The following is a 14,901-nucleotide window of genomic DNA, read 5'->3' as shown; positions in this document are numbered from 1 at the left end:
CGAGCACGGCACTAGACAGAGCGCGGAGAATACGCTTAAGGTCCATCGCTTCCACAATCCGCGCCGCAACCTCCTATATCCCATGAAACAGCGAAAGGTTTGAAACAACCCAGACCGAACACGAGAGCTCCGCTGACATCAAGTTGTACATATATACTCGCACCATGAACGTTTCAAAGAGACTCAGTAAGTCCAGGCAATAGAAGGATTGGCACCATTCAGTTGGTTGATAAGCGCCGCACCAAGAGTAGACTGTGTTGATGAGCACTGGCAACAATGTTATGCTAGCGAACGGCATGGTGAGAAACACGCACCTTAAGTGGTACGTTGATACTGATGCTCTGTTGTCCGGAAAGCTTTGCGCGCAATGCTGATACCGCGTCGTCCAGGAATAACTGCGTATTGTCACCGTAACTCTCTGCAAAAGTACTGAGTAATGCTATGGAAATGGGGTCTGTGGCTCCATACCAAGTAGATCCTATACACGACTTGCGATCAAAACTATTTGGGGCGAGGTGGAAAATACCACTTACGTTGATCCAAAGCCTGCGTCCCATTTATATATAATCAGTCTACGGCGAACCGGTCACAGATGACGATAATGAGCTCACCGGAATTCATTTTGTGCATCGAAGCCTGAGTTCACGATGTAGTGATCGTAGTAAGCAAAGAAATTGATCCAGAGTTGTTCCACCTTGCGATACAAAAATCAACGCTCAAAGCTTGAATACTAATAAATATATAGGGACTGCGTACCTGGTTCGCCACTTCAACGAATGCTTTCTGGATATCTGGTTGATTCATATAGCTGACGGACATCAGGGCCTGGCGGGCCAAGAAAACAACATTATCCGCTGTTATGCGTTTCAGTTTCCCGGATGTCCGGAATGCACGTTTCCCCGATATAAACTGGTGGTAGATTTGGTTTAGACAAAACAGAGGGATATGAAAGCTATCAGCTTACGGCTTGCCTGTGAGACGATTATTTACGTGAGCTATATTGACTCGCAGCTACTAGATAGTATGGACTCACTTCGCTGAATTCGCGTTTTCATTCAACACTATCAGGGTCAATCAGTGTCGTACTCTGGGTATGAAGGAGTCGACTATTACGTGGCATTCGTATTTGACCTGTAGGAAGTGAAGCCCTGAGGCTGTCCGACATAGTGAACTGCTGGGCGGCTGGGACATTCGGAGGAAACGCGGAAAAGATATAGGCCCCGATCCATTGGCAGATACTCATGCCATTCAATACCTGCGGCCTGAATGCGATCACATCCTATTATTACTAGCATCAATAATGATGTATGCCATGTCACGATCACAATTACGACTCACAGTCATAAACTGGGTGAGCATCTGGATCTCGAATACATGTTCTTTGGCGTAGCCGTTCCCATTGTTCGCATTCCTGACTTGCCACTGGTAAGAAATCCGGATTCAGTATCTCAGTGCGCTGGCATGATTATTTCATGACCACACGTACCGCATATGGTGCGCCGATGTTTGCAGCTTCGACGTTGAATGGGCTGCACAGAGCTGTTGTAAAAGACGCATGCACTACTGGGGGGAGACACATACTCCGTATCAACTTGCAAGTCCCAGATGCCAAGATCAAGCGTGTTCCGATATGCTAAGGAGAGGTTCGATCACATAGGAGGGTTCTTAGACTGTGATGCACATACACGGCGCGCTAAACTTGAATTGACTGGTGTATGTTGTGAGATGCGGCCATAGAAATCGGAGCCAAAGTTGGCAACTCACGAGCAGCCACGGACGCTCACTAACTCATGCGCTGAGGAAGAGTTAGTGGCTTGTGTATGATAGTTGCAGACTTCTCTAACTCACGTTCAACGATATCTTCTTCGAAGAGCTCCGAAAATGACGTATATATATTACGACGCTCTTCTCCGGCACCATCATCGGGATCTGTGGGGTCTGCCGAATCGTCTGCGAGCTCTGCGGCACAGCTGGTTGCTTCGTCGCTTCGTGCGGAAGGGCAGTTTAGTGTACCAGAGAATAGCGACCGCTTGGCCTGTGGTGTGTCAGGAATAGGGTAGAGTTGAGTGTAGTTGAAGACATTTGAGATAGACACGTCATCTCTTCCAATGTCCATATACTCGTCTATTGAGTCGAAGACCGTGTCAGAGAACAGTGGGGGGGCCCTCTTGGAACTTGATGATAGCGGCAAAGTGTAGCTGTCACGTACATTAATTCAACGTAACAGCAGTATCGTTAACGGATCCACATACTCGTAAATCGTCACGTCATAGTGATACCAGTTGAACGGTCCGATGTTGTACGCGTTCGATGAAGACCCGATCCCCCCCGTTGCGCCCTGAGTAAGACATGTTCATCCAATAAAATCATGCACGTCCGGAACCACACTCGTAGACATACCCCCTGCAGATCGGCACTTGCTCCCACGTGCACGTTGAACGAGTTCGTATCTGCTGTCAAACTCAGAGTCATCGCTCCGTCGATGTTGATGTAAGCTTAAAAGGTATGAGCTCGTGCACGTAACGGCTGGGAAGATCGTACCCCTTGCCCCAATTTGCACTGGTGTACCTGGAAGAATGCTAAATACCAATGCAGCCTCCGGAATGACATGAATGCTGCGATAATTCAGATATAGATACTTAGGGAGAGAAAGAATGCCATACGCCAAGGAGCCACCGAGCTGTATATCAGCTGTCGGAACAACTTGCCAGCCTAGAATACCAGTCAAGTCTGCACCAGTAACTTGGGAGGTAGCTTACTATAAGGCTGACTGCCGACCTCCGCTGACAAGCTCTGATCCGACCCTGACTGTGTACTGCCAACTACGCCTAATGCAACATGCCTGGGAGAGATAACCATTATATGGATATACAAACCCGATAATCCCTTACGACATACCCTCTAGGTGATGGCTGTTGAGTGAGGTCTACACATACACCAATCAACTCGAAGCTTACTGTGGGAAATTATATGTTCCTTCTACCCCAAATGTTCCTGAAAGAGCCAACGAGCCGCTCAACTGACCATCTTGAAATGGATAATGAACAGATCGCATTTGTGCGCAACTTAGTCACTTACAAATGTTGAATGTGGGGCCAATGGTGGCGATCCCTGGATATGACAATCCTGGCCAGCTGACTTCGGGGACCAAAGCGACTCTCCCTGAATCGTAGGAAACGGAAGCTTTGCCTGTTACTTGAAAGCCTAATGAAGCAGATGCGTCCGAGTTCGCGTATATGTACGCCTGGTTGACGCCGGGTGGAAATATACTTCCCTCGAGATAGAATCCCTGCCCGTCATGGTCAGAGTGATTGGCCAGAATGAGAATGAAATGATCTACATAATTCAGTCTTGCGTGCGCCTGTCCTTGTGCGGTTATATCCAGAGACGCGGTAAGAGACGTAGTTCCGTCGTTGCTTGAGCACGATTGGCTGGCGGAATAGAGTACCGTGGAGAACGACCTCTGCATGGCAAGGTCCGCGCTCGTCGAGCTCTTGACTTTTGAAATGCGGGAAAGCCAGTTAGAGAAAGCACCGAACCATCGTACCTCCAGCTCTCTTTTGATAGGAGAGTCAGAATCTGACATATCTCTGATGGTAAAGAATGGCTGGCAGAGTTAAGCGGAGGTCATACCTGGCAAATCAATCTCTGACCAGTATCCAGGTAGTGTTGTTGCATCAATTCGCATCAGTACTGAGCCATCAATGTCGGACGACCGTGTCTCGGCTCTGAGAACGACACCGTGAAAACATGCGCATAGAAAACTGAAGAGACCTCACAAGAGATGAAAGTTATAATCAAAATGCATCTGATACACGGGATTCTCCACTGGCTTCAGAGATGCGTGCGATTGAGGCAAGACGATACTGTCGTTGATCTCAAGCTGCGCAAGTCGAGCATATGGCCCCCCGCATCCTGCAGGCATTTTCACAACGCTGTACGACGTCAGAGATGGTGACAGACCTTGTAGAAATGGTGCTCACGTGTTCTTGGCTCCCCCTTCAAATACAGCTGCACATCCAGACGTTGGATCACCTGTTATCTTACGACAGAAGGCCGGCACCACCTGTAACTGTGATGTGTCTTTTATACAGCCCACTATCACCCAGTCGGTTGATGGCTCAATGCTTGAAAGGAGCGTGGAAGGTCCCTAATTTATGGGATAATGTGAGACCTGCGGATGAGACAGATGATCGCGGTCCTCACATCCAATACCAGCATCCCAAATGAATTATCATCTTCCTCAGCACCGCCTGAAGCAGTGTTCTCGTCTATAGGATCACTCTGGATCTGCCTGGTACCCGCACAGATAACAATTGACACCTCTATGATTTTAGAAATAACTCACCAGAGGATGTCGCCGTCATCCGGAGGACTATCGAATAAATCGTCCTAATAATGGCTTAGGTATGGTAGCATACAAGGCAATTCACTTACAACATTGAAAGGCGTAGTGGTGCTTGCACCGTTTGGCGGATAGCTTGGATATTCTGTTCAGATGCGATGCAAAGTCATTACTTGATAATCATGCTCACCAGCAGTAGCTCTTCTCCTGCATTATACATGCATGGAACAGATTTGTATCGCCATAGTCTGGAGCATGTTCACATTAGTAGTGGAACAATAGCGTGACATGTTATAGCCTATTACAGTCTCGTTTCTTGGTGAATGTTCCAGGGGGGCACACCTGCAGCTGCTTCAGGAGACACAAACAAGGATAAAATTCACGGAATTACATTATCGTTGCAGCTGTTAATGTAAATAATCAGCGAGCTCCAAGGAGGGACATGAATTTTACTCACTTCTTGCTCTGGTGCCCTAAGTGGAAGAAGACAAAGGATCAACAGCAATTTGCAGGGCAGAGTGAGAATACTCACCATCTGTGAAGCGTGCATCACATACTAGAGTTGAGTTGCTCATAGCAAGGAAGGCTTGACAGTACTCACACCTGGGTCATATATGAGCATCTGAGGGGTTGAAGATTTTACATCACCTACCATTGGCATTCTGTCGCTTCTTCGATCTGATCCGCAGTGAGACCTGACTTGCAACAAAATGCCTTGTGTCCAGACGTGCATTTTCCTCCATTACCCCCTGTGATAGCGAGTTGATCAAGACTTATCAATTTTCTGAAGACGATGTCATCCGCGGAAGACATACAAGAGTCCGTTGCCAGTGTAATCTCACCGACTGGAGCAATATTAATTCTCTGATGGAAGGTTAATTATGCTATACGCACCTTCGCATACACCATTGCAGATCCCGGCTATAGAGAACGTTACGTGAGACTGCGTAATGTGTATTATGACAGAAATGTATGCGAACCGGACCCTCGCCATTGACAATCCTGGGGAACTTGGCTTTTGCCGCGTGGTGAGTACAAATGCTAACATGTCTCTCGTGCATGACGTACCTTGAAGGGCAGCAAACCGCCTTTCTGATCGAGCCTTTACAGTCTGCCCGTTCATATGAGCCGATAAAGGACATGTAGCACGGGTCTGCGGACTCACCGCTTCGAGGATTCGCTGAAAACATGATGAGTAATTAATCCGTTCTTGTTTAAATGGTGGGCATACCAAAGTCACCGGTTGTCACATCTACGTGTATGATGAGTCAAACATTATACCCAACTGAGATGGATAATGACCTGTCATTTGAACATATCCTGTTGGGCATTTGCCGCCGCAATCTGTTGTGATACAGGTTGAGCCATCCTGTGAGTTGACATCTTGCGCCTTAGGCACATTAATGCCTACACAGTATTTAGTAAGATATTATTGTGTTGGTAAATATGCTTACTGTCCAGTGGCGTTCCAAGGACGGCAGATAGGGCCTGCAATCATGAGAAGGTGTGATCACCGTGTGTAATACCCAGACTAACCGTTGACTATGTGCGAGTCAGTTTATCAGAAGAGTAAGGTTTGCTGTGACGTACATTGAAATCATCCTGGTCTGCACTCCTATAGAGAACAGCTGAAGCACATCAGCCAGCACATGCTCTGAAGACATACCAAATCATCTGTTCGCCAGGTGATTTAGCATTGCGCGACCACCGTGCAAACACAACATACCAGACCACCTTAAACCTCAGTCAGAGATAGGTGCATACACGTCTGTATATTTCATGACGTACCCATTCCAGCATCCTTTGCAAATTGCGCCTTGGCTGACAATGTCTCATAATCATCATAGCTGACCCAATTGTTCTGATGGTAATGTTACATGTGATCACAGAAAGGCAAGCATGTTATGCACCGTATCATACGTGACATATTTAACCTGGGCAATTGCATCGTATACGATATTTGTGTCACTTGTGCCATTCATCCGAATGATATCTTGAATCTCAGCAAAGCTTAGAGTGCCGTCAGATTGTGTACACGCTTGTGAAGATGTCATTACAATCTAGTAGCTCAGTAAAACAGAGCTTGATAGCAACTCACGTCCACCTGGAGCTGGCCCACTGAACAAGCACCCGGGCGTTGAGCACGTTGGATCACTAAGCTCGAAAGAGCGACCATAGAATCCAAGTCCAAGTACGATGCGATCAAGGGGAACGCCAACACGTTGGAAGAGATTGATCGAGTCCTTTATCTCCGTGAGATTAGTGTGCGACTGGACTATGTTACCGATGAAAATGTCCTTGGCATCCCATACACCATGTAGATCGTAGCTCATGAGGTTGACCCAGTCTGCGAAACTTCCAAAGAGTATGTGAGCACCACTACATGTCTTTGTAGCAGAGTGTGCGTACTTGAGCAAGCTAATCAAATCGAAATGCTGTAGATACCAATATGAAGATGGAGCCGTAAACGTCAGACCAAAATTGTGACCCGACACATCAAACTTTTTCACAATCAGGTAATGCAGAGATGAGAACATATGCCTTTACCGTCGATCGGATGACCTTGAACATAGATACCATGTTCACCTTATCCTCGGGGATGCCACCTCGTTCGCAAGCAACTGAAGAACAACAATCAGTAATGCATCAGATAGATCGCGAAGTAAAGCTTGCCAGGGTATTCCCAGTCACTGGGATTGATATACAGTTAGTTGCGTGGTCGAAACAGTCACAACTGTTACATACATGTCGACACCGTCAAAGCCATATTGTACCATGAAGCTGTGCAAAGATCAGACACGTTATTTGCAGAGAAGCCATACCAGTGGCTCACTTCACTAAGGATGTAGCAAGTCTTTGACTGTTTGAGGTGCTACTTGCGACATTGCTAAAAACGTGCTGAGTAGGAGGGTCATTGAAAGACCATCCGCCGACCGAGATATAGGTCTTCAGATTTGGGTTTGACTGCTTGAGGTTTGTGAATGCAGTGTACTGTGGTATGTCACCCGCGCTGGCAGGAACAACGGTCAACGTTACCTGACACGAAAAATCAAGAAGTGTCAAGTGCATTCGAAACATATGCGTACAGGGTCGACGGATGCAAAGGCATAATTTAAGTGAGTGTAGCCATTTGCCGGGACATTTGAAGGGAACCTGTTTAGGAAATATGTATCTCAGTCAAACCAATGTAGTCGTTGTATCATGCATACCAAGCTTGACAAGGACGACCCGAAGCCCTGTGAATTGTGAGTTCTGCGGCATACGTATCAGTCAACCGGAAAGACTCACCATCCCTTTCACACGACTCTTCAACTGTCAGAACAAATACTCAATGTCATGTGCGTACCTCATAATATCCAATAATGCGAGATGCAACAGGAATGTTTGCACCTGACGGAATGCTTGGCGAGCCACAATGCTCCCCTATGCAATTTGCTCCACAGAACTCATCCGTAGCTCCGCACTAGATATAACATAAGCAAGCTCAACATATTGTAAATTGTGGCGGGTGACCCACAAATCCAAATCTACTGCAGCACACGTTCAAAGGGCAAGATTCCTTCCCAGCAGGTGCATCGGGGCCGCACTCCGCTTTCGCATCACAATTACTCTGACAGCCGGTGCCACAGAAATCGTTGCCTATAATAGCATTACGTTGAGTACCGCAACCTGAGGACTTTACAGAGTGACATACCATATCCGCAGAAATTAGAAGGACCACTGTCAATGTAGTTAGCGAATGAATGAGTCCTGAAAATGGTGCAAGTGAGCGTACCAGCAAGCCCCGTTAGGGCATGGCTGTAAAACTGAACAGCTTCCATCAAATCCAGGAGGAGTGATGGTGATATTATTGCATGATACGTCCGCATCCTGTCGCTTACTCCGAGAGTGCTTCTTGTGTGCAGACGAGAACGCCGATTTAAATACCGCCTTCCATGGAGTAAAACCCGAGTGAAGGGAGCGTGGTGACCTCGGGGGAACAGGCCGGACCAATTCTTGCAACTGTCTGGCTTTAGACCTTGCAAGAACTTCTTTTCGATAACGAGTAACAGCTGGGGTGCAGTGGTACGAGGTTATGGCGGTGGAGCTCTTGATATAGAGACATGCAAAGATCATGAGGAGCGCAATAGGGCGCCACATAGTACTAACGCGTCGAGTGAGCAAGCTCTGATTTCTCTCGGTGAAGTGGGAGGAGGGCGAACATGTTTGGGCAGCTAAGTATATTAAATGTGGCCTCTACTGCAGATTGGCTTCCTGCATCCACCCGGTCTCGGGCATCCGTCCATATGTGGACAGCTCTGAATGCTGTCCAGTCATGCCCAACGCAGTCCCTGGGAGCATTGATTGACCGGGTCGCAGAGATTTCCAGCTTGACTCATACAGAGAAACCAGTAGGGCTTGATCCCGGGAAAGAGTCGCATATGCATACATCGGCCCGGGGCCTATCTAAAATACCAAATTTTCAGAAGGGACCTACAGACTGCATTGCCCAACAGTCACTACAACACATAACGTGCATGCGCAGGCGATAGGCTGAAATTTGACAAAGAGAGCGTAGCACGTATCGGGATTCAATAGAATGTCTACCGTTCACATACAGTCAAATTCTTGCCTTTGAAGGCCCGAGCATCACGTTGGGATATCTATGGTATTGCGCGTGTACCGTTGTTGACGTATTATAAATAGGTCTGCCACATTCCAGCTTCAGGACAGCTATCGCGCTTGAATTGATGTTGATTGCTCGCATCTTGCGCCTTTCCAGATAACGCTTGTGTGGCTCCTTGACTTCTTGAACTGCAATCCCATCAACTGTTGCTCATGCAGTCCATTCGTGATGGCTCTGATTTGGATGACCCTGGCCTGGATGCGTCTAGCAGCAGGTTCATGGAACTTGGGACCCACAATTGCGGTGGAGTTCGGTAATCGACGAAAATGCAGTCCGCGCCTATGCCTCGCCTGACCTAAAAATCTCTTCAGAGCGATTCTACCTTCCTGATTCCCAATGCCCGTACTACTCAGCTGCTCACTGACTTTGCTGCTTACCTTCCTTCTCCCCACCTATATCGTTCATCCAGTTCTGGCACAGGGTCAATCAAGCACGATTCAAGTGTTCTCCAACGCATCCGATATCTACCCAGCTCCTAGCTCGGATGTGTGTGCAAATGCTTTAGCTTTGTCTGTAGACTGTCCCGAGACTCTCATCTCTTCACTTCCTGGGTCGTCCATTGCACTGAGCAATCTGACCGAGATAGATCTGGCTTCAGTTTGTCAACCAGGCTGTTATGCATCACTATCATCGGTGATATTTGCCGTTGACAATGCATGCTCTGATTGGCCGTACATCCTCGGGGATACAAGCTACGTGGCGTCATTACCGTAGGACATGTTTGTTGTTGCATTTCGACGGCACTAACCACTTGTAATACAGCTTCCGGTGGCTTTTGTACAATTGGAACATTGTTTGTCGCGCTTTACGTCTCGCCGCTGATACACTCTCATAGTCTTAACTAGAGTTGTGCAATGTCAGATTCCACCTACTGCACGCTTGAGCTTCAGGTACGTTGATGTTGTATGGCCTCTCCGCACACATTTACGATTCCCATAGTCATCCCTTTCCTCTGAGGACCAACCCATCCTGTCTCTCCCGCATGATCAACTATGTGACTCATGCCGGCTTGAAGTGCTCAATATCCAGATGACAAGTTCCTTCGGCTGGGATTCAAACTTGTGCGGTTCAGTATTCCTTGACATGGCTCAGATATTTAATCACGACACTTGAAGCAGTGCTTCTGACTGGGAAATAGTCCAGTCTGACTGTGGCGTGTCCTTCAACAACACCGTCCCGGCTGGACTACTATTCGACGGTGATGCGCAGAACGGTACCACATATAACGTCACTGCGTGAGCGTGACTTTCCGGGTCTTGAATAGCCATCTGTCAACTGAGCGCAATGTCTTAGGGTGCCATCATTGCCTGGTGCATCGTCCGACAATTGCGTGTTCGGAACATATTCCGTTGAGGTAAAGTTTACCAGCGCTTCTGTAATGATGGTCCATAACACCAAACCTGATCAGGCAGGAGACACGTGTGCTTCCATTGCATCCTCGAAATCCCTGTCGTTCGACCAGCTTGTTGCTATCAACGGTTTCGACATGAACTGTACAATACTCCCGGCACCAGGAAGCAGTGTATGCAGCTCGCGTGTTCATGACTCGTGGTAATCATGGCTCATCTCCTGTTTTAGATCTGTTTATCTGGAGCCTGCAGCTTGTACACTGTACAGCAGGATGACACATGCGTGTCCATCTATCGAGAGCAAGGAGTTACATGGTCTCAGCTACTGATGTGGAACCCGCAAGTGACCTCTCAGCACTCCAGCTCGACTCGTTGTAATTGATTGGTGATTCTCTCAGGCAGATCAATCCATACTGCTCCAACATCAACGGTCAAATAGGAAAAGCAATCTGTGTTAGTCCACCCGGGGGCGGGTATGTCCCAACAGCCACAGTCTCTTATATCACGGGTATGCTCGTTCATTGAAGGTTACACGCAACTACGTGAGTAATGGCATGACTTGTATAGGAACCCCAACCCGTGTTGCGTGCGTATACGTCAAGTCGTCTATGTGGGCACGGCTGATTGATTGAAAACAGTACTCCAACGGGACCGGTTGCACCAGGTTCTGATCGTTCCGTCTGCGGCGAATGGTATATAGCGGTACCCGGCGGTAAGCTCCATAGCAGCCTGTATCTTGTTGGAGGACTCTGAGCCTCGTGTCAGATACATGTCCTCAGGTATTGCATAGCACACGATCCATGCCCGAGAGTGAACATTTACTGAGAATTACGATAGATATTACAGTTCTTTGGCATCTCTAACGATACCTTCTATCAGGTCAGCCTTCTGGGGTATAATTTTGCCAGTACCTAACGATGACCGTGAACATGATAGCTCAACCCAATGGTGAACGGTGATGTGGGTGAACGTGAACATCACACTGAAAACCCAGCTTACGGTTATTCAGTGTAGTAACCTCTTGGCCGGTTTCTCCTATTGCGTGGCGCTGTTTGAATGTATGATCAATTTTGATGATCCTTGAAGGTTAACATTTAGCCTGCCTCGAAGTGACGACAGTGACAACAACAACGAGTACATCTACATCTACCTCCGCCGAACTCATCCAGTATCTAGGTATGTCTCAGGATGTCAATATTATGGTGTTTACTCAAGCAAATTGAATAGTCTCTGAGTTTCCTATTGGGAGTGGCTACGCTATGATCACAGGAACTATGTCGATCTCCGCCAGTACCTTGACGTCGTCGGGAACGACACCAACCCCAACGCCTACACCGGCTCCCACAATCGCGCCGGGTTCATTGTCTAACGGATCCTGTTTGGATTGTACGTAATCGTATACAAATTATCTCGCTCGTTAATCAACCTTTTGACAACTTGACTTGTTCCATGAGTAGGGTATACAGTTCAGGCAGGTGAACCAATTGTCGCCGTTGATATCCGGTCTCGTGCCTGAGTAAAGATGACAGGTGATACTTGCGTCGCAATCGAAACTGTCAACGCGATATCAGATGCCGAGTTGCGCTTGTGGAATCCTCAGGTATGCCCCCCACCACCACCAGGTATTGATACTAATGACCGTGAGCTGGGGTAGGTTGACGAAGCGTGCAGTAACATTCAAGTTTGTCCTGAATGATGTCCGAGCACGATGTTGATATTGGTACTAAGGTTGTCATCAGATTGGACTGGCGTATTGCGTGTTTGGCCCTCCAATCTTCACAACCCCCACCTCGTTTCCTTCAATTGTATCGTCAGGCACAATTACTACCATCCCATCGGCCACTCCTTCAGATATCGCTCCCGGTACTATCACGACGGGATGTTCCAGTTAGTCTCTCCAATCAGGATTTACACAACACTAATGCATATTGCATGGTGATTTAGTGTACTACCAAGTAGAGTACGTTACCTCCGAGTCCTTGTTACCCTGACTCGTTGACGCTGACGCCTTACAGATCCGGGGACTCTTGTGAAGTGATATTCAACGAGTTCTCAATCACTCTCTCCCAGTTCATCGTTTGGAACCCCGAAGTGTGAGCCGTTTTACTCTCACGTAGAATTGCTCTTATACACTTCACTCAGTAACGATCAGTGTAAGCGCGCAGTTCATTCTCTTCCACGCCCGTTGAATGCGAGGAGCCTCCTTTAGGTACTAATATTGAAGGAGGGCTCTCGTACTGTGTTGCTGGCCCTGCACCTATCACAACGTCTACAGCCAGCGTTCCCTCTGACGTTGCACCCGGGACAATTGTGGAAGGGTGTTCCTGTGGGTTCTCCGGAAACGTGTATAGGCCCGAGCTAATATACGGCATCGTAGCTTACTACACAGTCCAGTTCGTTGACACCGCTCGCTTGATAATCAAAACTCACCCCTCATAGGCCGGGTGACTCATGCTCCGCCATATTCATGGAGTTCTCAATCACTCTCGATGATTTCATCACCTGGAACCTGGAAGTGTACGTAAATGCCCCGCTTACTTCAGACCATGTCTCTGACTTGGTAGTACATAGGAACAATCAATGTGACTAGCTGGAAATACGCGAACCACGATTGACACTCATCATGTCCAATAGGTACCAATATTCAAGGAGGCCTCTCTTACTGTGTAGCAGGCGCAGTAGACACCTCGACTACCACCACAGCTACTTCAGTGGCCGCCAGCCCGACCGCCTCCGGAACAATGTGAGTAGATATCGTCAAGACGAGCATATATCTGATAGTACTGTTGCTAGCACCACAAGTTGCGATATGTATTATATCGTCATCTCTGGCGACTCTTGCGCGGTGATTGACGACCGGTTCGGTATAACCTTCGCTCAATTTCAAGCATGGAACCCGGAGGTCGATGACCAGTGCGGAAACATCGTACCGGGACTCCAGTACTGTGTCTCAGGTCGTGAGTTTACCGGCATCGTATCTGCGAAATACAACACCTCATCATATTCCCGTACTGCAGCTTCGACGATCTCGTCCTCCACAGCAACGATCATTTCTGCGGCGGCTACGGGATCCGGGACAATCACACCTGCTCAAGGTTGCACGCAATACTACACAGTCCAAAGCGGCGATTTCTGTGCCTCTATTGAAGTGGAGTTCGGCATTTCGAGTGCTCAATTCCTCGCATGGAATCCTGAGATTGATCAAGAATGTGCGTGATTGAGTTTCCTGCTATTCCTTCAGCTCCTGACTCCGAATACAGGCACAAATCTCCAGCTTGACGTTCAGGTATGTCGGTGCTCATCATCACCACAAATTTCCTGTCAATGATCATGTTGCAGTACTGTGTTTCCGGTCCCTGATGCCTCGCGTACGTCATGAATGGAAGAATCGTAGGATCTAGCCACCCAAGGAAACGCCGCTACCTGGCGTATCTTCACTTTCCCAACTTCTCGTTCGCGGATCACTGTATACGTACTGGCAGTTAGACATGTTTATTCTCGCGAAGAGATCTTGGCCATGACTGTACCGCGGTTCATGAGCTCCAACACTATTTTTTCGTCACGATAAGACACCTGCACGGTTCCCCCTCCACCACGAGCTGATCGCCCGTCACACGGGAACAGCATTGCGACTGCATTGCGTAAGATACGGTCGAGTGTCAGTTTCCACCAATTATTACTTGCGTCTTCCTGCATCTCTCACCTGTCGACCGGAACCGCATACAACTCAAGGACACTACAGCATGAGCTCTGGACTTGGAGGCACATACGGGGATAGGAAGAAACAGGCCGAGGAGCTGGAGAAAATCTGGTGGACGAACGAGCCTTTGCCGGACGACATTTCGTCTATCACCTTGATCTTTGAGGATGTGAGTGCGAAACATCAAGGCTCGTGGTCGGAGACATGGGCTCCCGAAATGGTCCCTGCAGTCATGGAAGAAACCTTCGACCACGCATTCCAGCGTTTCCGCGTACAAGTAAACAAGAAATACCGGCATCCTTTCAGGCCTGCACTCAGCTTCAAGGTCATTCGCCACAGTGAGCCGACAAACGATGCCCAATCGGAATCCCGTCCTCCTCCCCCATTGATGCCAATGACACCAGAAGAAATCCGAAAAAGTATTTCGCAAAGAACAGCGGCGAAGCATGCAGAACTCGACTTCAGAGACGCGTCCAAACATACTGTTCAGCAGGTCATCATCCTCTTCGGTGGTAGTACGAAGCTCACGTACGTTCGCGACGATCACGCGCTGCGCTGGGAGCACAAGAGGGCTCAGCTTTCGCTTCAGCCATGGGATCGTCATCTCCCGCCATGGTGTACCACACCGCCTCATTGGGTCGAGCCATCGACCCCCCCAGGATTCGGCCGCGCGGGACTCAATGGTGGCGTCCCGGAGATGGCATACGAGTGGCGCAAGGTGGCTACGCTGTTGCTCCCAGGGTTGGGTGCCAACATCATCCCTTCCACTACGACACCATCGGTCATCTCCTCTCATCTGTTCCTAGTCGTGCAACCTACGTGCGCAGGAGTTCAATCCCTC

The 14,901-nt window shown here is 48.3% G+C and overlaps 2 protein-coding genes across 2 annotated transcripts; one reads left to right on the top strand and one right to left on the bottom strand.

Moving 5' to 3' along the window:
* Positions 1–6,122: 6,122 nt before the first annotated feature.
* On the bottom strand, positions 6,123–7,683 carry PUNSTDRAFT_109510 (bacteriodes thetaiotaomicron symbiotic chitinase; the record flags this gene model as incomplete). The annotated part of the gene is made up of 7 exons (XM_007378053.1): positions 6,123–6,206; positions 6,256–6,383; positions 6,444–6,700; positions 6,755–6,846; positions 6,893–6,966; positions 7,091–7,126; positions 7,674–7,683. 7 exons carry the CDS (start codon positions 7,681–7,683, stop codon positions 6,123–6,125), a joined length of 681 nt encoding a protein of 226 aa, XP_007378115.1.
* A 4,199-nt stretch (positions 7,684–11,882) lies between these two features.
* On the top strand, positions 11,883–13,720 carry PUNSTDRAFT_128887 (uncharacterized protein; the record flags this gene model as incomplete). Its single annotated transcript, XM_007378052.1, has 12 exons — positions 11,883–11,960; positions 12,015–12,041; positions 12,100–12,247; positions 12,305–12,320; positions 12,376–12,453; positions 12,800–12,877; positions 12,932–12,942; positions 12,995–13,103; positions 13,154–13,317; positions 13,378–13,569; positions 13,621–13,646; positions 13,700–13,720. 12 exons carry the CDS (start codon positions 11,883–11,885, stop codon positions 13,718–13,720), a joined length of 948 nt encoding a protein of 315 aa, XP_007378114.1.
* Positions 13,721–14,901: the final 1,181 nt, after the last annotated feature.

Source organism: Punctularia strigosozonata (genome assembly GCF_000264995.1).
Source record: "Punctularia strigosozonata HHB-11173 SS5 unplaced genomic scaffold PUNSTscaffold_1, whole genome shotgun sequence".
In the NCBI taxonomy this organism is placed as follows: Eukaryota; Fungi; Basidiomycota; class Agaricomycetes; order Corticiales; family Punctulariaceae; genus Punctularia; species Punctularia strigosozonata.
Note: the sequence above shows the minus strand (reverse complement) of the source record. Positions and strands in the feature narration are given on the sequence as shown.